The 27,407-nt window shown below is 58.0% G+C and overlaps 4 protein-coding genes across 6 annotated transcripts in view; 1 reads left to right on the forward strand and 3 right to left on the reverse strand.

Moving 5' to 3' along the window:
* Positions 1-856: 856 nt before the first annotated feature.
* FGF17 (fibroblast growth factor 17) lies at positions 857-5,125 on the reverse strand. The gene is made up of 4 exons (XM_063420077.1): positions 5,094-5,125; positions 3,519-3,663; positions 2,145-2,251; positions 857-1,190 (listed from the first exon to the last, which is right to left on the reverse strand). The coding sequence occupies exons 1-4, from the start codon at positions 5,112-5,114 to the stop codon at positions 903-905; spliced, it is 561 nt and encodes a 186-aa protein (XP_063276147.1). The 5' UTR covers positions 5,115-5,125; the 3' UTR covers positions 857-902.
* A 1,537-nt stretch (positions 5,126-6,662) lies between these two features.
* LOC134562559 (protein PBDC1-like) lies at positions 6,663-9,031 on the forward strand. Its single transcript, XM_063420000.1, has 6 exons — positions 6,663-6,724; positions 6,827-6,892; positions 7,791-7,850; positions 7,925-8,065; positions 8,554-8,665; positions 8,747-9,031. Exons 1-6 carry the CDS (start codon positions 6,698-6,700, stop codon positions 8,857-8,859), a joined length of 519 nt encoding a protein of 172 aa, XP_063276070.1. The 5' UTR covers positions 6,663-6,697; the 3' UTR covers positions 8,860-9,031.
* A 299-nt stretch (positions 9,032-9,330) lies between these two features.
* Positions 9,331-11,747, reverse strand: NPM2 (nucleophosmin/nucleoplasmin 2). Of its 2 annotated transcripts, XM_063420071.1 has the most exons (10): positions 11,535-11,729; positions 11,340-11,450; positions 10,864-10,949; positions 10,547-10,663; positions 10,374-10,467; positions 10,079-10,197; positions 9,895-9,920; positions 9,775-9,811; positions 9,517-9,593; positions 9,331-9,385 (listed from the first exon to the last, which is right to left on the reverse strand). In XM_063420071.1, exons 2-9 carry the CDS (start codon positions 11,407-11,409, stop codon positions 9,549-9,551), a joined length of 594 nt encoding a protein of 197 aa, XP_063276141.1. In that variant the 5' UTR covers positions 11,410-11,450; positions 11,535-11,729; the 3' UTR covers positions 9,331-9,385; positions 9,517-9,548. The 2 variants fall into 2 exon arrangements, with proteins under 2 accessions (XP_063276141.1, XP_063276142.1); XM_063420072.1 differs by lacking the exon at positions 10,079-10,197 and having other exon boundaries at positions 11,535-11,747.
* Positions 11,748-14,157: 2,410 nt separating this feature from the next.
* XPO7 (exportin 7) overlaps positions 14,158-27,407 on the reverse strand; it is a 40,865-nt gene continuing 27,615 nt past the window's right edge. For both annotated transcript variants that reach the window (XM_063420007.1, XM_063420006.1), the window contains exons 20-28: positions 26,408-26,496; positions 25,377-25,484; positions 24,728-24,810; positions 23,730-23,944; positions 21,127-21,265; positions 19,434-19,594; positions 17,777-17,875; positions 16,880-17,007; positions 14,158-15,798 (exon numbers count right to left, since the gene is read on the reverse strand). In XM_063420007.1, coding sequence (XP_063276077.1) covers positions 15,705-15,798; positions 16,880-17,007; positions 17,777-17,875; positions 19,434-19,594; positions 21,127-21,265; positions 23,730-23,944; positions 24,728-24,810; positions 25,377-25,484; positions 26,408-26,496 — 1,116 coding nt within the window. In that variant the 3' untranslated portion in view covers positions 14,158-15,704. The remainder of the gene's footprint in view (positions 15,799-16,879; positions 17,008-17,776; positions 17,876-19,433; positions 19,595-21,126; positions 21,266-23,729; positions 23,945-24,727; positions 24,811-25,376; positions 25,485-26,407; positions 26,497-27,407) is intronic.

Here is a 27,407-nt window from a genome sequence, read left to right on the forward strand (position 1 = left end):
GGGGACATTTCTAGTCCCCTGGGGACAATTCCAGTCCCCTGGGGACACCCCACAGGCTCCCGGCTGGTCCTAAGCACTCCCGGACCCCAGAGCTGAGTGCAGGGGGAGCTGGAACGTGTCTGGGGTTGGTGGCACAGGGACAAGGCTGTGGCAGGGGGACAGAGGCACCGGGTGGGGAATGCAGAGTTCAGGGGATGCTCCAGGGATTTGGGACCCCCGTGGCCAAATCCAAGGGGTTGATGAGGCCTGGATTCCGTGGGATGCTCCAGGATCCCACTGAGCAGCCCTGAGGGGAGTGGACAAAGGCACTGGGAACCCCGGGGTGCTCCAGGATTCAGGATCTCACTGACCACCCCCGAGGGGAGTCACAACTCCTGGATTCCATGGGATACCCCAGGATTCGGGACTCACTGACCCTCCCTGAAAGGAGTGGACAAAAGCCCTGGATGCCCCGGGATGCTCCAGGATTCAGATCTCAGGATCTCCCTGAGGAGAGTCACAAAGGCTCTGGATACCCCGGGATGCTCCAGGATTCAGGACCCCACCCCGTGCCCTCCCCACCCTCGGGGCACTCCCAACCCGACCCATTTTTAACCAAACGAGGAAAATCGAGAAGCCGGGAGCCGGGACAGCCCCGGGCCGGGAGAGCCGGGCAGAGCCGGGACAGAGCCGGGACAGCCCCGGGCCGGGAGAGCCGGGCAGAGCCGGGACAGAGCCGGGACAGCCCCGGGCCGGGAGAGCCGGGCAGAGCCGGGACAGAGCCGGGACAGCCCCGGGCCGGGAGAGCCGGGCAGAGCCGGGACAGAGCCGGGACAGCCCCGGGCCGGGAGAGCCGGGACGACCCCGGGCCGGGCAGAGCCGCGACGGCCCCGGGCCGGGACAGAGCCGGGACGGCCCCGGGGTTACGTGCGGGGCCCGCGGGTGCGGCGGGAGCGGCGGGTGGGGGACGAGGAGCCCACGAACTCGAACTGCTTCTGCCGCTCGGCGTTGGGGAAGGGCAGCTGGCCCCGGTAGAGGCGTTTGATGAAATGAGCCTCCCGCTGGTTCTGGCGGCTGCGGGAGGCGCGGCGGGGCCGGCCCCGGCGGGTGAACGCCATGTACCAGCCCTCGTAGCGCGCGTTCTGGAAGGCCGTGTAGTTGTTCTCCAGCACGATCTCGGTGAAGATGCAGTCCTTGCTCTTCCCGTTGGGCTGCGGGGAGACCAGGGGAGAGGGGGGTTGGGGCCTGGCGGGGTTGGGGTGGGGCTTGAGAGGGGGTGGAATGAGCCAGGCCAGCTTGGGGGACGTCCAGCCCATCCCTGAGACCCCCAGAGCACCCCTGAGACCCCCCAGGCCATGCCTGAGACCCCCCAGGCCATGCCTGAGACCCCCCCAGGCCCATCCCTGAGACCTCCAGCCCATCCCTGAGACCCCCCAGAGCATCCCTGAGACTTCCAGAGCATTCCTGAGACCCCCAGGCCATCCCTGAGACCCCCCAGGCCCATCCCTGAGACCCCCCCAGGCCCATCCCTGAGAACCCCCCAGGCCCACCCCTGAGAACCCCCCAGGCCCATCCCTGCCACCCCATGAATCCCCTTTGTCACCACCCCTGCCACCCCCTCTGTTCATGTCACCCCAATTTCACCCCTGCCACCCCCAAACTCATCTTTATCACCCCAAGTCCCATCTCTGCCATCCCCAGCTTATTTTTGTCACTGTCCCTGCCACCCTCAGTTCATCTCTGTCACCCCCAGCCCAAACCCATTTTGTCACCTGCAAGCCCCATTTTTGTCACCCCAAATCCCATCTGTGTCACCTCCATCCCATCCCTGCCACCACCTCGGAAACAGCCTGGTTCATGTCACCCCTGTCACCTCCCAAGCTCACCTTTGTCACCCCAAAACCCACCTTTGTCACCCCAAAACCCAACTTAATCACCCAAAACCAAACCTTATCACCCAAACCCCATCCCCACCCCATTCCCTATGGAGCAGCTCCCTGGGCCCTCCCCTTGGGGCGTCCAGGCCGAGCAGCTCAGGGAGGACGGAGGAAAAGGGGGGTCAGGAGGAGCCCCCCAGAGTGACCAAGGACACGGAGAGCGGCCCGGCCGGGTCCCCAGGCCGAGCCCCGGGGGTCTGGGGGGTCCTGGGGGTCTCCAGGACTCACCTTGCCCACCAGCTTGCCCCTCCTGCTCATGCAGATGTACTTCTCGCTCTCGGCGCCCTTGATGCGCACACGGCTCCCGAACGTGTCCGTCTCCACGATCAGCTTGGCTGCGAGGAGGGGACGTGTCCCGGGGGGCTGGGGCACCCCCGGACCCCCAAATCCCCCCCGTTCCCTTCCCCCCGGCCTCCCCCTCCTCAAAAAAGAGATGGGATTGCTGTGGGAAAAGCAGGAGCGGCCCCTGTGCCCTCCCCTTCCACAGCTCCTCCAAGGAGCGTTCCCAGGGTTGGTTTTCCCCTCTTGGAGGAATCTGTGTCCTCCAAGAAAAAGGGAATTTTTCCTTCCAGCCCACTGAGGATGCTCCTGTCCGTGTCTGGATCCTCACAGTGGGCTGGAAGGGAAAATTTCCTTTCCCAGGGAATTTCCCCACCCGTGATGCCAAAGGGATTTTGTGGAAAACCCAAACAGCTCCTTCCTTCCCCTCCGACACATCCACGGCCAGAATTCCAGCAGATTCCCCCAGGAATTCCGGCAGATTTCCCCCAGGAATTCCGGCAGATTTTCCCCAGGAATTCCGGCAGATTTTCCCCCAGGAATTCCGGCAGATTCCCCCCAGCACCAAACCCAGCACCCGCCGGGTTCATTCTCCTCATTCTCGTTCTTCCTCCACAACTCCCCCGGCTCCAGAGCCCGGGACAGCCCCGGGACAGCCCCGCACAGGCGGGACTGAGGCTCGGGAAAGCCTTCCCGGAGCTCGGAGCTGTTTGTGGGGCTGGGATCCCCCTCAGCGTGGAAAACCCCTCTGGAAATGCGGGGAAAAAGAAGTGAGGGGGGGAAAGAAGCGAGGCCGGGCTGGGATCATCCCCCACCGATGGATGGTGAGGAGGAGGAGGATGCCAGGATGGGGCGATTTTCCACCGGGAAAAGCTGTTTTGTCTCCAGGAAGGGATAAGAAAGCACAAGCACTGAACACGGAAATCACAAAAATCACAAACAGCGCACAGAGCCGGAGAAATCCACAATTTTGGAAGTTTTGAGGTCAGGGCTGACTCTGTGCTCTCACTGCAAGGATTTTTATTTTTTTTGGTGAGGGTTTTTTTGTTTGTTTTTGTGGGGTTTTTTTGGTGGTTTTTTTTTGGTTTTGTTTTGTTTTTTGATTTTTTTTGTTTGTTTTTGTTTTTTTTTCTTTTGGGGGGGTTGGTGTTTTTTTGTTTGTTTATTTGTTTTTTGGGAGGTTTTTTGGGGGTATTTTTTGTCTTTGGAGGGGAGGGATTTTTGGGATTTGGGATTCCCAGCCGGAGCTGGAATTCCTGCACCCCCGGGACAAAACACTTTAGGAAGAGCCGCTCCCCGGGCGATTCCCCGGCAGTTCCTCACCGAATTTGTTGCCGTCCTCGGCGGTGGCCGTGATCCGCTTGCCGCGCACCTGGACGTGCTTGCCGCTGGTCCGGCTGTAGAGCTGGTACTCGCGGATCTGGCGGCGGCTCAGCTGGTCCGTCATGGCCCCCTGGTCCCTCACGTACTGGTTAAAATTAGGAGACGGTTGGTTCTCCCCCTTTGTTTACAAAGGGAAAAAATCCAATCAATTCGATTTTGGGGATGGCAGAGAGAAGGGGGTGGGAGTTTTGGGGTTCGCGGTGGGGAAGGCAAAGAGCTCCCCCCTGTTTCCAAGCACAGCCGGGATGAAGGGAAGGATCCTCCCCGTGGCACCCGGCAGGAATTTGGGACACGCTGGGGAGCTGAGGAAACACCCAGCGAGTCCCACAGGGGGTGAGGAACCTCAAATCACCCCGAAATCCCAGGAGCGGGGGATGCCCGAAATCCCAGAGCGGACCCGCCCGCTCCGGACCCGCCCCGGGATTGGGATAAACCCGGGTGTCCCCAAACAGCTCCGAGGCTTTTCCCAAGCGCTGGAAGTCGGAGGGACAAGCGGAGCTGGTTAGGGCAGGGGCGAGGGGGATTTGGGGTCCCCGCTCTGAGCTCCAAGAACATCCCAAGGGAAAACTCGGCTCGATCCCGGTGCCAGGAGCGAGGGACCCCAAAAGCAGCCCCGAGGGGGGCTGGGAGCCAGGGGTGGCAGGGAGAGGGGACATTCGGGGTCCCGCTGCCAGTTCGGGGTGCCCAGCACAGCTTTGGGGGGGTCAGGACCTCCCTCCCGCATTCCCGGGATGCGGAATCGCCTCCCTGGGTGGGAATGCAGGAGGGTGGGGGGCACTGCCCGCCCCCCCAAATCCCTCCCAGGACTCATTTCCTGCTCTGAAGCCTTCGGGGTCGGCCGGGGGAGGTGGGACGGGATTTGGGGGGGGCCCTCTCCATCAAAGGCGCTTCCCTTCCCCTCTCCTTTTCAAAGAAATAAAAGCGTTCACCTCGGGAAAAGGGGGAAAATATAAAAGGGGAAAAAAAGAAGAAGAAAAAGAAAGGTGCCGAGGGTGTTTTAATGCCGCGGGGGCCGCAGCCCCGGGGGTTTTGTTCGGGCGCTGCAGCAGAGGGTGCTGATATGGAACAGTGGATTTTAAAAGCGGCCGCTTTGCTAAAGCTCACAAAAAAAAAAAAAAAAAAAAAAAAAAAAGGAAGGGTCGGAGCAGCCCCAGAGGGTGAGGGAGGGAGGGGAGGGGGTGTCGAAGCTCGCACCCCCCCTCTAGGAGCGGCCAGACCCCGTTAACCCCATCGGGCCGAGCCCGGGCGGGCTCTGGAGGGCGGCGGAGCCGGCCCGGCCCTGCCCGAGCTCAGCCCGCGCCGTGCCCGCCTCAGCCCGACCCTCCCGAGGGGTCTCGGGGCGCGACCCCCATCCCTGAACCCCCCCGAGGTCACAAAACAGCCCCGGGCCCAACGGGCACCACTCGGGATGGGACCCCCGAGGTGTCCCCCCCACCCCAGGGCACCCCCAAAGCCAAGGGCAGCTCAGGGGGGTCCCCAAGCCCACCCCGGGGTCAGCAGAGCCCCCGCACCTACCTGGGTCTGACAGGAGAACATGAGCAGCTGGAAACATCTGCGGGAAAAAGGGAAAAGCGGGAAGTTCGGGGGGGAGCCGGGGGGTTCCACCGGGAGAAAGACGGGAAAAACCCAGGGAAAAACTCGGGAGTGACCCGGGAAAAACCTTGGGGGTGACCCGGGGAGAAAGCCCGGGAATGACCGGAGCAGAAAGCCGGGAATGGACCCCGGGGAGAGCCCCGGGAGCGACCCCCGGAGCCGGCGCTTACATGGAGAGGTTCTGCAGGGTGAGGGGCTGCATGGCGCTGCCCGAAGCCCCCCGGGCAGCGCGGGGGGCGCTCCCGCCGCCTCCTGCCCGGGCCGGGCGGGCGAACCCCGGGACGCTCCGAGCCCACGTGCGATGCCCGAAGCTCCGCGGCAGCCACGGCTCATGGGGGAGGCAGCGGGGCCGGGGGCTTCTCCTCCTCCTCCTCCTCTTCCTCCTCCTGGCCTGGGGGCTGCCCGCGCTACGCCCGGGGGACACCCCGCGCCCTCCCGGCCCCTCGCCATCAGCCCCCCGGGCAGGGCGGTGCCCGCAGCCCCCCCGCCCCATGCGGCCCCGGCCGTGCCGCTGCCGGCCCGGAGGGGGACGCCAGAGGCGGGGGCGGCTCTTAAAGGTGCGGGGACCCCCGCGGGGAGGGGCTGGGGCCGGCCCGGGGCAGGAGGAGGGGACGGGGGTCCGGCTGGGCTGTGCCCACTCCCCAAAGCCCCGCGGGGACACGGGGAAGGTGCCAGGCCCTGGGGACAGAGAGGGTTTTGTCACCAGGTGCACCGAACTCACCGCAGGAGGGTCTCGGCCGCTGCTGCAGCGCCGGGGGGCTCTGGGGACCCCCGCCCGTGCCAGCCCCGCAGGGGGAGGTCGGGGATCCCCCCCGGCACCGTTTGCTGGGCCAGGGAGGTGCGAAATGCCGGATTGACCCCCCCGGCAGGAGCTGGGGGAGCTCCGGGGGGACCAAACCGCCCGGGGGGGGTCCCCGAGGGAAGGGGGGGGGGGCCAAGGGAGGGGGGGGGGTCCGCGCAGAGCTCACCTGCCTTCACACCGTGCCTCAGTTTCCCCCTCGGTCCCCCCAGGCTCCGTGGGTGAGGCAGGAGGGGGAAGGGCAGAGAACCCACCCCCCATGCGCAGGGGCCAGGAACTCAGCCCGAGCGCACTTTGCAGCCCCCCCAAACCCCCAACGGGGCCGCCCCCGGCTCTGGGACCCCCTCCCAGCCCCCTCCCGCCCCCCCGGGGCACGGGGGACGATTGATGGGCGCGGAGCCGTCAGCACCCCGGGCTGTGCCCCCCGTGCGGGGCCGGAGCCGTCAGCGCAGCCCGGGGGCCGGGGAGCCCCCGCGGGGCGAGGACAGGCGGGAGCGACAGCGCCGCTGTCACCGCTCCGCTGTCACCGCTCCGCTGTCACCGCTCCGCAGGGCAGCGGGAGCTGTCCCCTGTCCCTGCCCCGGGGCGGGCTCGCCCCTCCCCTCCCCTCCCTTTCCCCTCCCTCCCCTCCCTTTCCCCTCCCTCCCCTCCCTTTCCCCTCCCTCCCCTCCCTTTCCCCTCCCTCCCCTCCCTTTCCCCTCCCTCCCCTCCCTCCCCTTCCGCAGCGATGGCGGCGGCGGGGCTGGCGGGCCTGGTGAGACTGGGGGACACTGGGGGGCACTGGGGGGCACTGGGGGACACCGGGGACCCGTGGGGGCCGTGTCCCCGCGGTGTCGCAGCCTCGTGTCCCCCGCAGGGCCCCGGCGAGGCCGCGGCGGCCGCTCAGGCACTGGCGCTGCCCGCGGAGGCCTTCGGCAACGACGTGAGCGGCACTGGGGACACTGGGGGGACTGGAGGGAACTGGGGACACTGGGGGGGACAGTGGGCGGGACTGGGGACACTGGGGGGGACTGGGGACACCGGGGGGGACATTGAGGGACACTGAGGGACACTGGGGGGGACTGGGAGGACTGGGGACACTGGGGGGGGGGACTGGGGGGACACTGGAGGGACTGGGGACACTGGGGGGGACTGGAGGGAACTGGGGACACTGGGGGGGACTGGGGGGGACAGTGGAGGGACACTGGAGGGACTGGGAGGACTGGGGACACTGTGGGGGGGACTGGGGGGACACTGGAGGGACTGGAGGGAACTGGGGACACTGGGGGGGGACACTGGAGGGACTGGGGACACTGGGGGGCCTTTACTGGGAGGGGGTCCCAGATTTGGGGGTCCCTGCCCTGGGGGTCCCGGTTTTTTCAGGGGGGTCCCAGGTTTGATGGGGTTTCAGCTTTTGGGGTCCCTGTCCTGGGGGGTCGCTGCTTTGGGGGATCCCATTCCTGGAGGATCCCGATCCTGGGGATGTCCCGGTCCTGGGAGGGGGGTCCCAGTTTTGGGGGGTTCCCCCAGTCCGGGAGGGTCCCAGTCCTGGGAGGGGGTCCTGCATTTGGGGGTCTCAGTCCCAGCAGGGGTGTCCCGACCTTGTCCCCTGGGAGGACGAGAACCCCAAAAATCCCGACCCCAAAAGGAAGAAAATCCCCCAGAGCGGGAGGAGAGGAACCCCACAGGGAGGAAAATGCCCATGAAGGCGGGGAGGAAACCCCCCAAAAGGGGGAGAGGGTCCTCAAAAAGGGGGAGAGGGTCCCCGAAATGGGGGCATGGCCCCCCAAGGGGACATTTGTCCCCGGGAGGTGTCACAGCTGCCCCTGCTCCGTGTCCAGCCCCGCGTGGAGCTGGCCTGGGCCATGAAGGCTCATCAGCACGCCCAGGTCTACTTCAACGTGAGTCTGGGGGCTCTGCGGGGTCTGGGGGCGTTTTGGGGGGTCCCAGCTGATCCTGGGCCTCCCCCCTGCAGCTCATCTCCTCCGTGGACCCCAAATTCCTGAACCTGACCAAGGTGGACGATCAGATCTACGAGGAATTCCGGAAAACCTTCCAGGACCTGCGCGTCGACGTCCTGGACCCCGAGGAGCTCAAATCCGAGCCGGCCAAGGCGGTGGGGGGGGTTTGGGGGTCTCTGTGGGATTCCCCCGCTTTGTCCTGGGATTTTGGGGTGCACTGGGGCACTGGGGGCCTTTACTGGGAGGGGGTCACAGATTTGGGGGTCCCTGCCCTGGGAGTCCCTGTCCTCGCAGGGGGGTCCATGATTTGATGGGGTTTCAGCTTTTGGGGTCCCTGTCAAGGGGGAATTCCAGATTTGAGGGTCCCAGCCCTGGTAGAGTGGTCCCAGAATTTGGGAGTTCCAACTTTTGGGGTCCCAGTCCTGGGAGGGGTCCGAGATTTGGGGGTCCCCGCCCTGGGAGTCCCTGTCCTCACAGGGTGTGTCCCAGATTTAAAGGGGTTCCAGCTTTGGGGTCCCGGTCCTGGCAGGGCCCCCCGGCTTTGGGGGGTTCCAGCTTTGGGGTCCCGGTCCTGGCAGGGCCCCCCGGCTTTGGGGGGTTCCAGCTTTGGGGGGTTCCAGCTTTGGGGTCCCCTCCCCCGCAGAAGTGGCGCCCGTTCTGCCTGCGCTTCGAGGGCGTGGTGGAGGATTTCAACTACGGGACGCTGCTGCGCCTGGATTCCCGCCGGGAGTACTCGGAGGAGAACTCCATCTTCGGTGGGAAACGGGGCCGGGGGGGACCCCAGACCCACCCCAGACCCTCAGACCCCCCGGGGCTGATCCCTGTCCCCTTTTCAGCCACCAGGATCCAGTTTTTTGCCATCGAGATCGCACGGAACAGGGAGGGCTGCAATGACGACGTTTACAGCAGGGCCAGGGAGCCGCGGGCCCAGGAGGAAAAATCGGGATGAGGACTGGGAATTTGGGGAGGGATGAGGGCGGGGCAGGAGCCCCCGGACTCGATTTGAGGGGAGCAGGAACCCCCAGAGCGTTCCCAGCCTTTGGGAGAGCTCTGGAAGGACGGAGGGGCCGGAGCTGCCTGGGCTCCTCCTGCAGCTGTAAATAAACATTTGAAAATCCCAATCCCGGCGTTTGGATCTCTGTGGGAAAATCCCAAGTCCTGTTGGAAAATCCCAAGCGGGATCAACCCCCCCCCGACCGCCCCAGCCCTGCCCCACAGCTGGGGCAGCCCCGGCGTGGGGGGCTCGGCTCCCCCCAAACCCCCAGCAGGGCGAACCAGCCTGGCCCTGCCGCTCCCCACTCCCCCTCCAGCCCCCTTCTCACAGCACCCCGGGGCTGGGGGCAGCCCTGGCCCCCCAAATCCAAATCCTCCCCAAATCCCGGCTCCCGCAGCCCCCCCGCAGCAGCAGAGGAGGCAGGAGTGCAAAATGTGATTTTATTGGGAATGACACCGCCACCAGCTGCTGCTCCCGGCACCTGGAAGGGAACAGAGACAGCGTTTTACCCGCGGGGACCCCGGGGTGACCCCAAGGGGGGGACGGAGCCGCCCCGGCCCCGAGCTTGGGGCGCCCCAGGGCCCCTCCCAGACTCCTCATCCCGATCCTCACCAGGGCCGGGCTCCCATGGAATTCCCCTTATTTCATTTTTTCGGTGCTTCTTTCTTGCTCCTTCCGGCTCCGCGTCCCTGCAAGAACGGGGAGGGGGCTGAGCGTGGCGGGGAGCCCCAAAATCTGCTTTTCTACCCTCATTTTTGGGGCTCAGCAGCTGCTGCTCATCCCACCCCGACCCTTTTCCCTCGGCAGGAGCTCCTGGAATTGTTATCCCATGGAATAAGGGAGTTCAGGGACAGCCCGAGCCGCTCCTACCTTGGCGGGAAGGCGATCGTGGGTGCCGAGGCTGCTCCTGGTGGGAGAGGAGGGGTTTGGGGTTAGGGGCGCGGGGTCCCGGCCGCAGGGGACCCCCCACTCCAGCATTTCCATACTCACTGCTTCTCCTTCTCCTGCTTCTTTCCCTACGGGAGAGAGAGAAAGAGATGGAGGATGAGAACTCTTCCTCCCCAAGCCACGAAGGCTCATCCCCGCAATGGAGAGGAATTTGGGGGCTCCGCCCCGCCTTTCCCCGTGCCCAGGGACCCCAAAACACCTCCGGCCCCACCCCTCAGGTGCTGACCTTGGCTGCACCTCCCTTCCGGGCACCTGAGCCCTTGGGGGGCTTCTCGGGGCTCTCCTCCTCATCATCCCCATCCTCCTCCTCATCCTCATCCTCCTCCTCCGAGCTGAGGTCCATCTCTGTGGGAGAGCCTGGCTGAGCCCCCGGACCCCGCTGGCGAGGCAGGGTGACCCCAATACTTGACACAAGAGGGGGACCCCGGCCCTCACTGGACACATGGGAAGGATGGGACACCCCGACCCTCACTGGACAGAGTGGGGAGACCCCAGCCCTCCCGGGACCCCCCGCCCCTCACCGGGCTTGAGCTGGCCGCTGATACAGAGGGGCCCGGAGCCGGCCCGCAGGCGGAAGGTCACCGGAGGGCTCAGTTCCATTCCGAACAGCGACACCTGGAAAAACGGGAACGGGAACAGTTCGTGGCAGCTGCCCCGGGGCGGGAGCAGCCCCAGCCCCTCCCCGGGCACCCACCGTGGGCGTCACCGACGGCTTCAGCGTCGCCAGCAACACCGGGGCGCGGCTGTCACCGTCCTCGGGCACCAGCTCCAGCAGGTGGCACTCATCCCGGGCATTCGCCCCCAGGCAGACCTGGGGCAGCAGAGAGGGAAAATCAGGAAATCCCCTCAGGACCCCCGCAAAATCCAGGAAATCCTCGCACCCCCCCTTTTTTGGGGGGGATTTTTGGGGCTCAGGGCATCCGCCTGCCCATTCTGGGAGTTCATTCAAAAACTGCCAAATTAACCCCCCAAAGCCCCCCGCCCTCCCCCGAGTGTTTGGGGGCCACGCACCGTGCACAGCAGCAGCTTGTGCTCGTATTGCCACTCCTCGGGCACGCGGAAGGTGTAGGATCTCCTGGCGGCGCTCAGCTCGCAGCCTGCGGGCACAGAGGGGACAGCGCGGAGGGGGGACCGCCCCCAGGGCTCCGTTTAGGGTTTGTGTTCTCTAATCCTTTCCTGGAGACAAAACAGCTTTTCCCGATGGAAAATCGCCCCATCCTGGCATCCTCCTCCTCCTCACCATCCATCGGTGGGGGATGATCCCAGCCCGGCCTCGCTTCTTTCCCCCCCTCACTTCTTTTTTTTCCCCCACATTTCCAGAGGGGTTTTCACGCTGAGGGGGATCCCAGCCCCACAAACAGCTCCGAGCTCCGGGAAGGTTTTCCCGAGCCTCAGTCCCGCCTGTGCGCGGCTGTCCCGGGGCTGTCCCGGGCTCTGGAGCCGGGGGAGTTGTGGAGGAATAACGAGGATGAGGAGAATGAACTCACCCCAAAGAACGGGCAGCGGCAAGTCCCCTTCGGAAAAGGTCAGGCTGTTGGTGGCCTCTGGGATGGACATGGCTCGTGGGAGGGTGGTACAGCCTAGGGGGGTGGCACAGCCTGGGAAAGACACGCAGAAATGTGAGACCCCCCCCCTTATCCACCCGCAGCACCCCCAAAGCCCCCCGGCCCCCAAGCACTCACCCAAAGCAGCAGCTCAGGTGTAACCCCACGAGCAGCGGGGCCGCTCCACGGCGCGCTCTTATAGGCACGGCCCGGCCCCCTGGGCTGATGGGGCGGAGACCGCGCTGCAAATTGGTTAATTGGTTAATTACCCTCGCTGGTGGGGGGCTAATGAGGGTGCGAGCCCCCCGCGATGTGTCGCAGGTCGCAGCCCGCGGGTCCCCTCGCCATGGGTGTCCCCCGGTGTCCCCCCGTGTCCGCTCATATCACCGGTGTCCCCTTGCCTGGTGTGACTCCCCCCTCTTGTTCTCCTGTGTCCCTCCATGTCCCCCAGTGCCCCCCTGTCCCCATCTCCCCTGTCCTGCCTGTCCCCTCGTGTCCCTGCGCTCCCCGTGTCCCCATGTCCCCGTGTGTCTCTCTGTGTCCCCCCGTGTCCCTCCGTGTCCCCCTACCCCCGTGTCCCCGACCCCCGGTGTGTCATGGTGACATTCTCTGGCTCGCTGAACGTTTCCCATTAAGGGAAGGTTTGCACGTTTCTCACGCTCGTTTCAGACAAACACCAGCTGTGTCCGAAAAACATCGCCACTGTTGTCCCATTCCGTGCTGGGACAAACAGGGCTGCGGGACAGTCCCCCGGAGCAGTGCGGTGAGAGGTGGCACTGCCAGCTCTGGGATCCATGGGCACCTTGCTGGAAGCAGATAACAAAGAATAAACACGGGCCAAGGCGTCTGCCCCTCTCTGCCCAACGCAGACATCTCCTGAGAGTGTCCTTGGCGGCTGGGCCCGCGCTGATACCGCGTTCCTCTGTGCAGGGGGGCCCCAGATTTAAAGGGGTTTCAGCTTTTGGGGTCCCACCCCGGGTAGAGTGGTCCCAGAATTAGGGAATTCCAACTTTTGGGGTCCCAGTCCTGGGAGGGGTCCCAGATTTGGGGGTTTCAACTTTCAGTGTTCCCTGTCATGGGAGGGGTCCCAGAATTAGGGAATTCAAACTTTTGGGGTCCCGGTCCTGGCAGGGCCCCCCGGCTTTGGGGGGTTCCAGCTTTGGGGTCCCGGTCCTGGCAGGGCCCCCCAGCTTTGGGGGGTTCCAGCTTTGGGGTCCCGGTCCTGGCAGGGCCCCCCGGCTTTGGGGGGTTCCAGCTTTGGGGTCCCCTCCCCCGCAGAAGTGGCGCCCGTTCTGCCTGCGCTTCGAGGGCGTGGTGGAGGATTTCAACTACGGGACGCTGCTGCGCCTGGATTCCCGCCGGGAGTACTCGGAGGAGAACTCCATCTTCGGTGGGAAACGGGGCCGGGGGGACCCCAGACCCACCCCAGACCCTCAGACCCCCCGGGGCTGATCCCTGTCCCCTTTTCAGCCACCAGGATCCAGTTTTTTGCCATCGAGATCGCACGGAACAGGGAGGGCTGCAATGACGACGTTTACAGCAGGGCCAGGGAGCCGCGGGCCCAGGAGGAAAAATCGGGATAAGGGCTGGGAATTTGGGGAGGGATGAGGGCGGGGCAGGAGCCCCCGGACTCGATTTGAGGGGAGCAGGAACCCCCAGAGCGTTCCCAGCCTTTGGGAAGGCTCTGGAAGGACGGAGGGGCCGGAGCTGCCTCAGCTCCTGCAGCTGTAAATAAACATTTGAAAATCCCAATCCCGGCGTTTGGATCGCTGTGGGAAAATCCCAAATCCTGTTGGAAAATCCCAAGCCCTGTTTGGGGCTTTCCTCGCCCTCCCCTCGCAGGTGTGGGGAGGTTGTTCCCCAAAATGGGGTCAAAATTCCAGGATTTGGGGCCAAATCCAGGAGACCTCGGGGTGCAGGGGGGACTCTCGGGGTACAGGGGGGAATCTCAGGGTTCTGGGAGGAATCTCGGGGTTTTGGGAGCAATCTCGGGGTTCTGAGCAGGAGCTCGGGGCTCTGGGGTAAATCTCTGGGTTTGGGGGGGGATTCCTGGGGCTCCGGGGGCACTCCTGGGGTCCTGGGAAGGGACTGAGACTTCTGGGGGCTCTCTCGGGGTCCTGGGGTGACCCTCGGGGTCCTGGGGTGACTTTTGGGGCTCTGGGGACACTCTCAGGGCTTTGGGGTGAATCTCTGGATCCTGGGGTGACCCTTGGGGTGAATCTGTGGGTCCTGGGGTGACTCTCAGGGCTCTGGTGGCACTCTCAGAGTTTTGGGGTGACCCTCGGGGCTCTGGGGGGACTCTCGTGTTTCTGGGGTGACTTTTGGGTTTCTGGGGTGACCCTCAGGGCTCTGGTGACACCCTGGGGGTTCTGGGGTGACTTTAGGAGTTCTGGGGTGACCCCCGGGGCTCTGGGGACACTTTTGGGGTTCTGGGGTGACTCTTGGGGCTCTGGGGACACCCTCGGGGCTCTGGGGACACTTTTGGGGTTCTGGGGTGACTCTTGGGGCTCTGGGGACACCCTCGGGGCTCTGGGGTAACTCTCAGGCTTCTGGGGTGACTTTAGGAATTCTGGGGTGACCCCCGGGGCTCTGGGGACACTTTAGGAGTTCTGGGGTGACCCCCGGGGCTCTGGGGACACTTTAGGAGTTCTGGGGTGACCCCCGGGGCTCTGGGGACACTTTTGGGGTTCTGGGGACACTTTTGGGGCTCAGGGGACCCCCCCGGGGCTGGGGGCAGTCGGGGGGCGCAGGCAGAGCCGGCTCAGTAGAAACCATTGAGTTTTATTTGCAGTCACAATTGCTTACACTGTTTGCAGCAAACACCCCGACATCAACCAGCATCTGCTCACGGGAAAGGACCCCACACACAATCCCAGGAGAGGGGAAACAACGGGGAAATAAAATTAAAACAGGGGCAAAAACACCAAAAAACCCCAGGAGAAAATAAAATTAAAACAGGGGCAAAAACACCAAAAAACCCCGGGAGAAAATAAAATTAAAACAGGGGCAAAAACACCAAAAAACCCCGGGAGAAAATAAAATTAAAACAGGGGAAAAATACTCCAATGGAACCAAAAAATCTGGGAGAAAATAAAATTAAAATAGGGGTAAAAAAACCCAACAGAACCAAAAAATAAAATCAAAATAGGGGAAAAAACAAAAAAAAAAAAAGAAATAAAATTAGAAGAGGGTCTGGGAAGAGAAACTGGAGGCCTGAAGGGCCGAGTGTTTTTGGGGAGAGCTGAGCAAGAGGATGCACACGACTAGCAGCAACAAGAGTGGGCACAAGGCAAAGGGGCTCCCTGCCCTCCTCCCTCGCATCCCAATTCCCCAGCCCGGACCCGGGAGCGGCTCCAGCTCCCGCCGCAGCCCCGAGAAATGGGGAGAAAAAAGGGGAAAATGGGCAAAGGAGGGTCCTGGGAGGGGCTACTGCTACCGAGGGAGGGGAGGGACAGCCACGAGCAAGCACGAACGGAGGGGTCACGTCATGGCTTCGGTTCCCAAGAACGAGGGCGAGACGGGACCGGGAGATTGTGATTTTTTCAGGGGGGCTTAATAAGAAAAAATATACATTTGGAATTTTACAATGCCTTTTTTTTTTTTTTTTTTTTTTTGTGGTGGTTTTTTTTTAATTATTATTATTAATTTTTTTAAAATTTTTTTTTCTTGTTTTTTTTTTTGTGTCGTTTTTGAGTTTTTGCCTCTCTCTCTCTCTCTCTCTACGGCTCGTCTCACTAAATAATCTCTGCACTTTCACACAGCCACCCCCTCGCCCAGTAAAGCTTCAGGCCACGCTTTCCTCACTCGCATTCACCACCCTCACACCAGCACTGGGTGCACCAGGACTCTGTAAAAATTTCAATCACACTTTGTTTTTTTTTGTTTTTTTTTTTTGTCTTTTTTTTCCTCGTTTTGTCATTTTTTTTATCCTCGTTTTGGTTTTTGTGTGGTTTTTTTGTGATTTTTTTCCTGCAGTTTTTTTGTCTTTTTTTTTTTTTTTTTTTTGCGTGTGTGTTTTTTTTTTTTGTTTTTTTTTTTCTGTCTCGTTTTTCTGAAACTCAATATAAACCTTGCTCCAAAACGTTATGAAAAAATGTACATTTTTTTTGTTTTTTTGTTTGTTTGTTTTTTATACAAGGCAGGCTCCTCGCAGCAAGAGAGCGCTGGCGCTTTCCACATTCCGGCCAGGGAAGGAAAAAAAGAAGAGAGACACGGACACCTTGGAATTCCTGGATTCTGCCCTTCCCACGGGAGATCAGATCCACCTGCCCAGGTGAGCTGGTCCTGCTGCTCCCTCCTGGGGCAGTGTCAGCTCATCATGTCGTTGCTGTTGACGCCGTAGCTCGAGTTCTTCATGGAGTCGTTGACCTCCCTCCGGAACGCCGAGAGGTTCTGGGTGAACCTGGGGGACAGAGGAGGGGAGGTCCCGTCATTCCCGGGGGTTTGGGGGGTCTGGGGGTCCTGTCCCTACCCCAGCACTGGGCACGGTGCTGTCCCCACGGCAGGGACGGGGACCTGGCGCTTCCAGCGCTGCCCCTGGAGGGATTTTGGATTTAATCTGCCTGGAACGGGGGTGTCGGGAAGGAATTCCTGCCTGGGAGGGTGGGGAGGGGCTGGGATGGGATTCCCAGAGGAGAATCTGTGGTTTCTGCAGTCCTGGAGGTGTCCCAGGCCAGGCTGGATCAACCTCGGCCAGCTGAACGTCCCTCCCTGGAGAGATTTAAAGTTCCAGCCCAAACCATTCCATGATTACATCCATGAACCCTTGAAGGAAACCTCTGGGAAGTTTCAGACTGAAATGGGATTATTGGGAAGGGATTCCCAGAGGAGCTGTGGCTGCCCCTGGATCCCTGGAGTGTCCCAGGCCAGGCTGGATCTATCTGGGACAGCAGAACGTCCCTCCCCATGGGTATTTAAACCCTTCCAGCCCAAACCATTCCAAGATTCTGTCCATGAACCCATGAGGGAATCCCATGGGAAGCTTCAGACTGAAATGGGATATTGGGAAGGGATTCCCAGAGGAGCTGTGGCTGCCCCCAGATCCCCTGGCTGTCCCCTCGGTGTCCCCTGGCTGTCCCTGGCTGTCCCCTCGGTGTCCCTGGCTGTCTCTTGCCCATCCCCTTGCTGTCCCCTCGGTGTCCCCTGGCTGTCCCCTCGGTGTCCCCTGGCTGTCCCCTCGGTGTCCCCTGCCTGTCCCTGGCTGTCCCCTCGGTGTCCCCTCGGTGTCCCCTGGCTGTCCCCTGGCTGTCCCCTCGGTGTCCCCTGGCTGTCCCCTGGCTGTCCCCTCGGTGTCCCCTGGCTGTCCCCTCGGTGTCCCCTGGCTGTCCCTGGCTGTCCCCTGGCTGTCCCCTGGCTGTCCCCTGGCTGTCCCTGGCTGTCCCCTGGCTGTCCCCTGGCTGTCCCCTGGCTGTCCCCTCGGTGTCCCCTCGGTGTCCCCTGGCTGTCCCCTCAGTGTCCCCTGGCTGTCCCCTCCCCGGGCTCACCTGTCGCGGTTCTTGGTGAGCAGGTTGCGCTCGATGCCCTCCATGAGGTTCTCGAAGCACAGGTGCATGGCCTGCTGCTTCTCGGGGGGCTGGCTGTTCACAATGCTGTTCCGCAGGTCCGAGAAGTACTGGGGGACAGGACAGGACAGGCAGGGGTTAACTGGGACTGGGACAGAGCACAGGACAGGCAGGGGTTAACTGGGACTGGGGATTGGGATAGAGCACAGGACAGGCAGGGGTTAACTGGGACTGGGGATTGGGATAGAGCACAGGACAGGCAGGGGTTAACTGGGATTGGGAATTGGGATTTGGGACAGGACAGGCAGGGGTTAACTGGGATTGGGGATTGGGATGGAGCACAGGACAGGCAGGGGTTAACTGGGACTGGGGATTGGGACAGAGCACAGGACAGGCAGGGGTTAACTCCCCCAGGATTTGGGATTTGGGATTGGGATGGAGCACAGGACAGGCAGGGGTTAATTCCCGTGGGATTTGGACAGGACAGGCAGGGGTTAACTCCCCCAGGATTTGGGATTTGGGATTTGAGCACAGCCCCTCAGGAGGGTGGGGTGAGGAGCACAGGACAGGCAGGGGTTAATTCCTGTGGGATTTTGGATTAGGATGGAGCACAGGACAGGCAGGGGTTAACTCCCGTGGGATTTGGGATTTGGGACAGGACAGGCAGGGGTTAATTCCTGTGGGATTTGGGATTTGGGACTGGGATCCAGCACAGCCCCTCGGGAGCTGGGGGTGAGCAGGGACTGCCCTGGTCCGTTTGGGTTCCTGGGCTCCAAGGGGGCCCCAGGATCACATCCTGGCCACGGGCTGGTTCCAGAGGGTTTTGGGAATGTTCTCCCGCCTCCTCCCGGCCTTTTCCAGCCGGGATGGAGCCGTTACCTTCTCGTTGAGCAGGATGAGGCCCAGCAGGGGCCGGGACATGGACCACTGGTTCCGGCAGTCCTCGAAGATGATGATGTTCAGCACCGTGGAGAGCATCTGGCACGGGCAGGAGAGGGTTAAAGGCAGCCCCTCTATCCCAAACCCCACAGATCCCATCCCAAACCCCACGGATCCCATCCCAAATCCCATCCCAAACCCCACGGATCCCATCCCAAATCCCAGTCCAATCCTATGGATCCCATCCCAAACCCTACAGATCCCATCCCAAATCCCACAGATCCCATCCCAAATCCCATCCCAAACCCCACGGATCCCATCCCAAATCCCATCCCATGGATCCCATCCCAAATCCCACAGATCCCATCCCAAATCCCATCCCAAACCCGACGGATCCTGTCCCAAATTCCAGTCCAATCCTATGGATCCCATCCCAAATTCCAGTCCAATCCTATGGATCCCATCCCAAATCCCATCCCAAACCCCACAGATCCCATCCCAAATTCCAGTCCAATCCTATGGATCTCATCCCAAATTCCAGTCCAATCCTATGGATCCCATCCCAAACTCATCCCAGCCCAAATCCCATGGATCACATCCCAAATCCCATCCCATCCCAATTCTGAAGTTTGTAAAACCACAAAATCAGTATCAAAAATTGCAAATCAGTATCAAAGCCTGCACACACAGCATTTCTATGAACGTCACTCCATCTTCCTAGCATAAAGTTCTATCTTGTTATGCAGAAAACTCCTATCTTAGCACAGATGGAAAACTCTGAAACCTCCCTGCACAGAGCTCACACAAAATGACAAACAGCACTTTATAATAATCCTGTTTTTGTTGTGTCTATCACTGGGCCTGAAGCTGTGTCCTTGTACAACTGACAACTACGATTTTTCCCCTCCCCAGGTACATTTTCCCCCTCCCCAGGTATTTTTCCCCCTGCCCCGTTATTTTCCCCCTCCCCAGGTACATTTTCCCCTCCCAGGTACATTTTCCCCTCCCCAGGTATTTTTTCCCCTCCCCAGTTATTTTCCCCCTGCCCAGTTATTTTCCCCCTCCCCAGGTACATTTTCCCCCTCCCCAGGTATATTTTTTCCCCTCCCAGTTGTATTTTTCCCCTCCCAGTTGTATTTTTCCCCTCCCAGGTGTATTTTTTCCCCTCCCAGTTGTATTTTTCCCCTCCCAGGTGTATTTTTCCCCTCCCAGGTGTATTTTTTCCCCTCCCAGGTACATTTTCCTCCTCCCAGGTGTATTTTCCCCCCTCCCAGGTGTATTTTTTCCCCTCCCAGGTGTATTTTTTCCCCTCCCAGGTGTATTTTTTCCCCTCCCAGGTACATTTTCCCCCTCCCAGGTACATTTTCCCCTCCCAGGTGTATTTTTCCCCTCCCAGGTACATTTTCCCCTCCCAGGTGTATTTTTCCCCTCCCCAGTTGTATTTTCCCCCTCCCCAGGTGTATTTTTTCCCCTCCCAGGTGTATTTTCCCCTCCCAGGTGTATTTTTCCCCCTCCCAGGTGTATTTTTTCCCCTCCCAGGTGTATTTTCCCCTCCCAGGTGTATTTTTCCCCCTCCCAGGTGTATTTTTTCCCCTCCCAGGTGTATTTTTTCCCCTCCCAGGTGTATTTTCCCCTCCCAGGTGTGTTCTGGGCTGACCTGCTGGATCATCTCGGGGTGCTGCTGCATGATGTGCAGGAAGCGGTCGCTCTCCTGCGCCAGGGGCGTCGATCTCTTCTTGGTGCTGCGCGAGAGCTGCTTGAACAGGTAGGTGACGATGTGGTCCAGGCACGAGCAGCACCCCGTGCACACCATCGTGTCTGGGGGGACACAGTCAGCGTTTGGGGGGAAAACGCGGGGGTTTGGGCAAAAAAAGGGGGAAAAATGGGGAAAACGGGGGTTTGGGCAAAAAAACGGGGAAAAATGGGGGGGTTTGGGCAAAAAAACGGGGTATGGGGGGGAAAAATGGGGGAAAAACGGGGGTTTGGGCAAAAAAAGGGGGAAAAATGGGGGGGTTTGGGCAAAAAAACGGGGGAAAAATGGGGAAAAAACGGGGGTTTGGGCAAAAAAACGGGGAAAAATGGGGAAAACATGGGGGTTTGGGCAAAAAAACAGGGAAAAAAATGGGGAAAAAACGGGGGTTTGGGCAAAAAAAGGGGGAAAAATGGGGAAAAAAACAGGGGTTTGGGCAAAAAAAGGGGGAAAAATGGGGAAAAAAACGGAAAAATGGGGGTTTGGGGAGAGAAATGGGGAAAAATGGGGAAAACACGGGGGTTTGGGCAAAAAACGGGGGAAAATGGGGGAAAAATGGGGGTTCGGGCAAAAAAATGGGAAAAAATGGGGAAAAAATGGGGGTTTGGGCAAAAAAAGGGGGAAAAATGGGGAAAAAACGGGGGTTTGGGCAAAAAAAGGGGGAAAAATGGGGAAAAAAACAGGGAAAAATGGGGGTTTGGGGAGGGAAATGGGGAAAAATGGGCAAAAAAGGGGGGTTGGGGGGGAAAAAATGGGGGTTTGGGCAAAAAAAACGGGGAAAATGGGGGGGTTTGTGCAAAAAAAGGGGGTTTGGGGGGGAAAAAAACGGAAAAAATGGGGGTTTGGGAGGGAAAATGGGGGGAAATGGGGAAAAAATGAGGGAATGGGGAAAAAATGGGGGTTTGGGCAAAAAACGGGGAAAAAATGGGGGGGTTTGGGCAAAAAAAAGGGGGGAAAATGGGGGGGTTTGGGCAAAAAAAACGGGGGAAAAATGGGGAAAAAACGGAGGTTTGGGCAAAAAAAGGGGGTATGGGGGGGAAAATGGGGAAAAAATGGGGGTTTGGGGGGGGAAAATGGGAAAATGGGGAAAAATAGGGAAAAAAATGGAGGAAATAGGGAAAAAAATGAGGGGTTGGGGGAGAACCGAGGGAAAATGAGGAAAAATGAGGGAATGGAGAAAAAATGGGGGTTTGGGGGGGGGAAATTTGGAAGAATGGGGAAATGGGAAAAAAAATGGGGTTGGGGGGGGAAAAGCAGGGGAAAATGGAGGAAATAGGGAAAAATGGGGGTTTGGGAGGGAAAAATGGGGAAAAATGAGGGAAATGGGGAAAAAACCAGGGGTTTGGAGGGAAAATGGGAGGAAATGGGGGTTTGGAAGGGGGGAGATGAGGGAAAACGGGGGAAAATGGAGGAAATGGGGAAAAAAACAGGGGTTTGTGGGGGAAAAGTGGGAAATGCCAGATGGCAAATGGCAAACGGCAAATGGCAAATGGCAAATGGCAAATGGCAAATGGCAAATGGCAAATGACAAATCCCAAATGGCAAATGGCAAACGGCAAATGGCAAATGGCAAATGGCAAGTGGCAAACCCCGGGCTCACCCAGCGCCGTGAGGCCCTCGGAGATGGAGGACAGGATGTACATGATGACGTGCGGCTCCAGGCTGGCGATGAAGTTCATGTGGTCCTGGGTCAGCACTTCCAGCAGGGAATAGTAGGATTGGCTGAGCTTGGGATAATCCTGGGGGAAAAGCAGGAAAAGTCGGCTTGGGAGGCTCCGGGGTTTTACTGGAAGTGGAAGATTCCTAAATCCAAGCCTGGAATGTGCTCATGGATCTCCTGGGGAGAGCCAGCCAAGAATTCTCTCTGCCTTGATCCCGTGAATTCCAAACTGGATGGGATTTCAAAGCCATTCCAGTCCACAACTGGGAATTGGGATGGGATTTCAAATCTATTCCAATCCGAAATTGGGAATTGCGGTGGGATTTCAAAGCCATTCCAGTCCAAAATTGGGAATTGGGGTGGGATTTCAAATCCATTCCCACCCAAACCATTCCATGATCCAATGAATTCCAAACTGGATGGAGTTAAATGGATTTCAAATGCATTCCCACCCGAAATCTGGAAATTATTTTCCATTGTTCTTTTCCAACCCAAACTATTCCAGGATCCCAGGAATTCCAAACTGCATGGGATTTAAAATCCATTCCCACTCAAAATCTGGACACTGGGATGAGATTTCAAATCCAACCCAACCCAAAATCTGGGAATTGGGGTGGGATTTCAAATCCATTCCCACCCCAAATCTGGGAATGATCCCCGTGCTTCCTCTCCAACCCTCCCCATGCCCATCCCACCCCTCCCGCCCCGGCATTCCCAGGGCTGCTCCTGATCCCTGGGGCAGGCATTCCCAATCCCCAGGCCCAGCATTCCCAATCCCCAGGCCCAGCATTCCTGATCCCCTGGCGCCGCATTCCTGATCCCATCCCCACATTCCCGCTCCCCGTCCCCGCCATTCCCAATCCCATCCCACATTCCCATTCCCATTCCCAGTCCCACCAGCAGATCGCTGTGGGGGATGGACAGCAGCAGTTTGATGAAGGTCTGCAGCCTCCATTCAATCCCATTCCCATTCCCATTCCCATTCCCATTCCCATTCCCATTCCCATTCCCATTCCCATTCCATTCCCATTCCCATTCCCATTCCCATTTCCATTCCCATTCCCAGTCCCACCAGCAGGTCGCTGTGCGGGATGGACAGCAGCAGTTTGATGAAGGTCTGCAGCCTCCATTCAATCCCATTCCCATTCCCATTCCCATTCCCATTCCCATTCCCATTCCCATTCCCATTCCCATTCCCAATCCCATTCCCATTCCCATTCCCATTCCCATTCCCATTCCCAATCCCAATCCCATTCCCATTCCCATTCCCATTCCCAGTCCCACCAGCAGGTCGCTGTGGGGGATGGACAGCAGCAGTTTGATGAAGGTCTGCAGCCTCCATTCAATCCCATTCCCATTCCCATTCCCATTCCCATTCCCATTCCCATTCCCATTCCCATTCCCATTCCCAGTCCCACCAGCAGGTCGCTGTGCGGGATGGACAGCAGCAGTTTGATGAAGGTCTGCAGCCTCCATTCAATCCCATTCCCATTCCCATTCCCATTCCCATTCCCATTCCCATTCCCATTCCCATTCCCATTCCCAGTCCCACCAGCAGGTCGCTGTGCGGGATGGACAGCAGCAGTTTGATGAAGGTCTGCAGCCTCCATTCAATCCCATTCCCATTCCCATCCCACATTCCCATTCCCATTCCCACCAGCAGGTCGCTGTGCGGGATGGACAGCAGCAGTTTGATGAAGGTCTGCAGCCTCCATTCAATCCCATTCCCAGTCCCATTCCCAGTCCCATTCCCACATTCCCACCAGCAGGTCGCTGTGGGGGATGGACAGCAGCAGTTTGATGAAGGTCTGCAGCCTCCATTCAATCCCATTCCCATTCCCATTCCCATTCCCATTCCCATTCCCATTCCCAGTCCCATTCCCATTCCCATTCCCATTCCCATTCCCATTCCCATTCCCACCAGCAGGTCGCTGTGCGGGATGGACAGCAGCAGTTTGATGAAGGTCTGCAGCCTCCATTCAATCCCATTCCCATTCCCATTCCCATTCCCATTCCCAGTCCCATTCCCATTCCCATTCCCATTCCCATTCCCATTCCCATTCCCATTCCCAGTCCCAGTCCCACCAGCAGGTCGCTGTGGGGAATGGACAGCAGCAGTTTGATGAAGGTCTGCAGCCTCCATTCCCATTCCCATTCCCATTCCCAATCCCATTCCCATTCCCAGTCCCATTCCCATTCCCAGTCCCACCAGCAGGTCGCTGTGCAGGATGGACAGCAGCAGTTTGATGAAGGTCTGCAGCCTCCATTCCCATTCCCATTCCCATTCCCAATCCCATTCCCATTCCCATTCCCATTCCCATTCCCAGTCCCACCAGCAGGTCGCTGTGCGGGATGGACAGCAGCAGTTTGATGAAGGTCTGCAGCCTCCATTCAATCCCATTCCCATTCCCATTCCCATTCCCATTCCCATTCCCATTCCCAGTCCCACCAGCAGGTCGCTGTGCGGGATGGACAGCAGCAGTTTGATGAAGGTCTGCAGCCTCCATTCAATCCCATTCCCATTCCCATTCCCACATTCCCACCAGCAGGTCGCTGTGCGGGATGGACAGCAGCAGTTTGATGAAGGTCTGCAGGGCGTTGTCCAGCGCGTCGTCGCCGTAGAGCCGGAAGACGCCGAAGTTGACGTAGCTGCCGCTGAGCGCCGCCTTCAGCATGGAGAAGCAGATGGAGATTCCCTTCAGCTTCAGCGCGTACACCTGATCCTTCGGCACCTCGCCCAGCGTCAGGATGCGGTTCCCTGCCGGAATTCCCGCCTGGAATCATCGCCCTGCCAGGGCTTCCGGCCCGCCCCGGCATTTCCAATCCAAACCAACCCAAAATTGGGAGTTGGGATGGGATTTCAGATCCATTCCAACCCAATCCATGAATTCCAAACTGGATGGGATTTACAATCCAAACCATCCCAAAATTAGGGAATTGGGATGGGATTTCAAATCCGTTCCCACCCAAAAATTGGGAGTTGGGGTGGGATCTCAGATCCATTCCAACCCAATCCATGAATTCCAAACTGGATGGGATTTACTATCCAAACCATCCCAAAATTAGGGAATTGGGATGGGATTTCAAATCCAAACCAACCCAAAATTGGGAGTTGGGATGGGATTTCAGATCCATTCAAGCCCAAACCATGAATTCCGAAGTGGATGGGATTTCAAATCCATTCCAACCCGAAATCTGGGAATTGGGATGGGATTTCAAACCCCTTCCAATCCAAAATCTAAGAACTGGGAGGGATTTCGAATCCATTCCAATATTCCAATGCAAAATCTGGGAATTATTTAGGTGGTTCCTTTCCAAGCCAAACCATTCCATGATCCCATGAATTCCAAACTGGATGGATTTAAATGGATTTCAAATGCATTCCCACCCAAAATCTGGGAATTGGGGTGGGATTTCCAATCCATTCCCACCCAAAATCTGGGAATTGGGGTGGGATTTCCAATCCATTCCCACCCAGCCCATTCCACGCTCCCGTGAATTCCCAGCTGGATTTTCCAGGGGTGCATCCAGGACCCCTCACCGTAGGTCGTGATCATCTTGCTGGTCTCCCGGAAAAGCAGGATCCCGTTGGGAGAGGAGACATCAAACTGCAGCCGCTGGGATCTGCGGGAAAACAGGGAACGCTCCGAGCTTCCGGAACATTCCAGGGCCCAGAGGGGCTCCAGGAGGGCTGGGGAGGGGTTTGGGATGAGGGATGGAGGGACAGGACACAGGGAATGGCTTCGGATTGGGAAAAGGGGGATTTGATGGGATTTTGGGAAGGGATTCCTGGTTGGGATGGAATTCCCAGAGAGGCTGTGGCTGCTAAGTGGGATTTAGGGGGGGAAATGAGGAATTGGGGGGGAAATGGGGAAAAAAAGGGGATTTGGAGGGCAACAATCACACCCAGAGGGATGAAATCAGCTTTAAACCCCTTCCAAGCCACAGAATTCCACAAAATCCCACTTTTTTTTGGGAAAAATGGGGTTTGAGTGGAGGAAAATGGGGGGGAAAAGGGAATTTGGGAGGAAAAACGGTGATTTGGGGAGAAAAATGGAGGGAAAAAAAAGGGATTTGGGGAGGAAAAATGAGGGGTTTTGGGGCAACAACCACACCCAGAGGGATGAAGGAAGGAACCCCGTTCCAAGGTGCAGAATTCCACGAAATCTGGGATTTTTGGGAATTCCTACCTGTTGTGGACCAGCTCTGCCATGAGCTTGAGGACGGGCGTGGTGCAGGCGGGGTCGTGGTACCAGAGCTCGATGGCTCTCTGCAGGATGGGCATGTAGGAGGGGTAACTTAATTAAGAATTAAGGAATTCCCAGCTTTTCCAGGCCAAAAATTCCATGGGAATGGAATATTCCATGTGTGCAGCAAGGCAGGGGTAAAAATCAGGATGAAATCCAGGATCCAAGGGAAAAATCCTGATTTTTAAAAGGGAAATTAGAACCCCAAATGGGTTTTTTTTTGGAAGGATCCAAGAGAAAAATCCTGATTTTTAAAGGAAATCCCATTTTTTTAAGGGAAACCAGAACCCAAAAAGGGTTTTTTTTACAGAAAGAAAAGGAAATATCCCAATTTTTAAAGGAAATCCCGATTTTTTAAGGCAAAACCAGAACCTAAAAACGTTTTTGTAAATGGAAGGAAAGGGAAGAAAAACAATCCAAATTTTTTGAGGGAAATCGGGGTTTTTAGGAATAAAGGGCACCAAATCCTCTAAATCCAAGGGAAATTCCCAGGAAAATTCAGGAAATTCCCAGGAAATTGGGATTTCTGGAGGTATTCCCAAGGGGTGGGATTCAGGATTTTTGGAGGTGAAGGACACAAAATCCTGTAAATCATAGGGAAATTCCCAGGAAAATTCAGGAAATTGGGATTTCTGGAGGTATTCCCAAGGGGTGGGATTTGGGATTTTTGGGGGTGAAGGACACAAAATCCTGTAAATCGTAGGGAAATTCCCAGGAAAATTCAGGAAATTGGGATTTCTGGAGGTATTCCCAAGAGGTGGGATTTGGGATTTTTGGGGATGATTTTTACAGAAAATCCTGTAAATTGTAGGGCAATTCCCAGTGAGGGAATTCCCATGAAATTGGGATTTCTGGAGCTGTTTTGGGCTCGGAATCCAGGCCAGGGAAGGCTGTAAGTGCAGGGGAGGTGGCGGTGGGGGAATTCCCGGGAACTGGGGGTGAATCCCGGGATTTGGGATGCGGGGCCAGGATACATCCACTCGAAGAGCATCATGAAGCTGCTCTTGGCGTTGAAGGCGAAGGCGATGCCGCGCAGGTCCCGCACCAGCCCCACCAGGGTGCGCTGCGGGAGGGACAGAGCAATTAACTAATTAATCTAATCAATCCATCCTTTATCCATCCATTGATCCACCCATCCGTCAATCAATTAATCCATCAATTAATCCACCAATCCATCAATCAATCCATCAATCCATCAATCAATCCATCAATCCATCCATCAATCCATCTGTCAATGCATCCATCATCCATCCATCCATCCATCAATTAATCCACCAATCCATCCATCAATCAATCAATTAGTCAATCAATCCATCAATTAATCCCTCCATCCATCCATCAATGCATCAATCAATCAATCCATCAATCAATTAATCCCTCCATCCCTCCATCCATTAATCCATCAATCAACCCATCCATCAATGCATCAATCAATCCATCCATCAATCAATTAATCCCTCCATCCATCCATCAATTAATCCATCAACCCATCCATCAATCAATCAATTAATCCATCAATCCATCCATCAATTAATCCATCCATCAACCCATCCATCAATGCATCAATCAATCAATCCATCCATCAATCAATTAATCCCTCCATCCATCCATCAATGCATCAATCAATCCATCCATCAATCAATTAGTCCATCAATCCACGCATCAATCCATTAATCCAATCCATCCATCCATCCATCAATTAATCCAAGCAATCCAATCAATTGAATGAATAAAATGAATAAAATGAAACAGAATAGCATAGAATGAAATGAAACGGAATAAAACATCATCAAATGCAATAAAATATAATAACGTGATAAAATTGAATAAAATCCAATAAAATCCAATATAATTCAGAATTTCTTCCCCCTTGCTCCACTTCCATCCTGATCCCAAGGGATTGAGGCACCCCCAATTCCCTCTGGATCGATCCCAATTCCCTCTGGATTGATCCTAATTCCCTCTGGATCAATC

The sequence above is a fragment of the Prinia subflava genome, chromosome 29, assembly GCF_021018805.1.
Source record: "Prinia subflava isolate CZ2003 ecotype Zambia chromosome 29, Cam_Psub_1.2, whole genome shotgun sequence".
NCBI classification, from domain to species: domain Eukaryota; kingdom Metazoa; phylum Chordata; class Aves; order Passeriformes; family Cisticolidae; genus Prinia; species Prinia subflava.

What these genes read in the sequence shown, in the direction of transcription:
- NPM2 (XM_063420071.1), bottom strand. Translation starts at nt 11,409, where the DNA reads ATGTCCATCCCAGAGGCCACCAACAGCCTGACCTTTTCCGAAGGGGAC. An exon ending in CAGCGGCCAGCTCAAGCCCG is followed by an intron (nt 10,198 to 10,373) that starts GTGAGGGGCGGG and finishes GCTCTCCCACAG; the next exon opens with AGATGGACCTCAGCTCGGAG. An exon ending in GGAAGGGAGGTGCAGCCAAG is followed by an intron (nt 9,921 to 10,078) that starts GTCAGCACCTGA and finishes TCTCTCCCGTAG; the next exon opens with GGAAAGAAGCAGGAGAAGGA.
- FGF17 (XM_063420077.1), bottom strand. Translation starts at nt 5,114, where the DNA reads ATGTTCTCCTGTCAGACCCAG. An exon ending in CGAGGACGGCAACAAATTCG is followed by an intron (nt 2,252 to 3,518) that starts GTGAGGAACTGC and finishes CCCTCCTCGCAG; the next exon opens with CCAAGCTGATCGTGGAGACG. An exon ending in GGGGCAAGCTGGTGGGCAAG is followed by an intron (nt 1,191 to 2,144) that starts GTGAGTCCTGGA and finishes GTCTCCCCGCAG; the next exon opens with CCCAACGGGAAGAGCAAGGA.
- LOC134562559 (XM_063420000.1), top strand. Translation starts at nt 6,698, where the DNA reads ATGGCGGCGGCGGGGCTGGCGGGCCTG. An exon ending in ACGCCCAGGTCTACTTCAAC is followed by an intron (nt 7,851 to 7,924) that starts GTGAGTCTGGGG and finishes TCCCCCCTGCAG; the next exon opens with CTCATCTCCTCCGTGGACCC. An exon ending in GGAGGAGAACTCCATCTTCG is followed by an intron (nt 8,666 to 8,746) that starts GTGGGAAACGGG and finishes TCCCCTTTTCAG; the next exon opens with CCACCAGGATCCAGTTTTTT.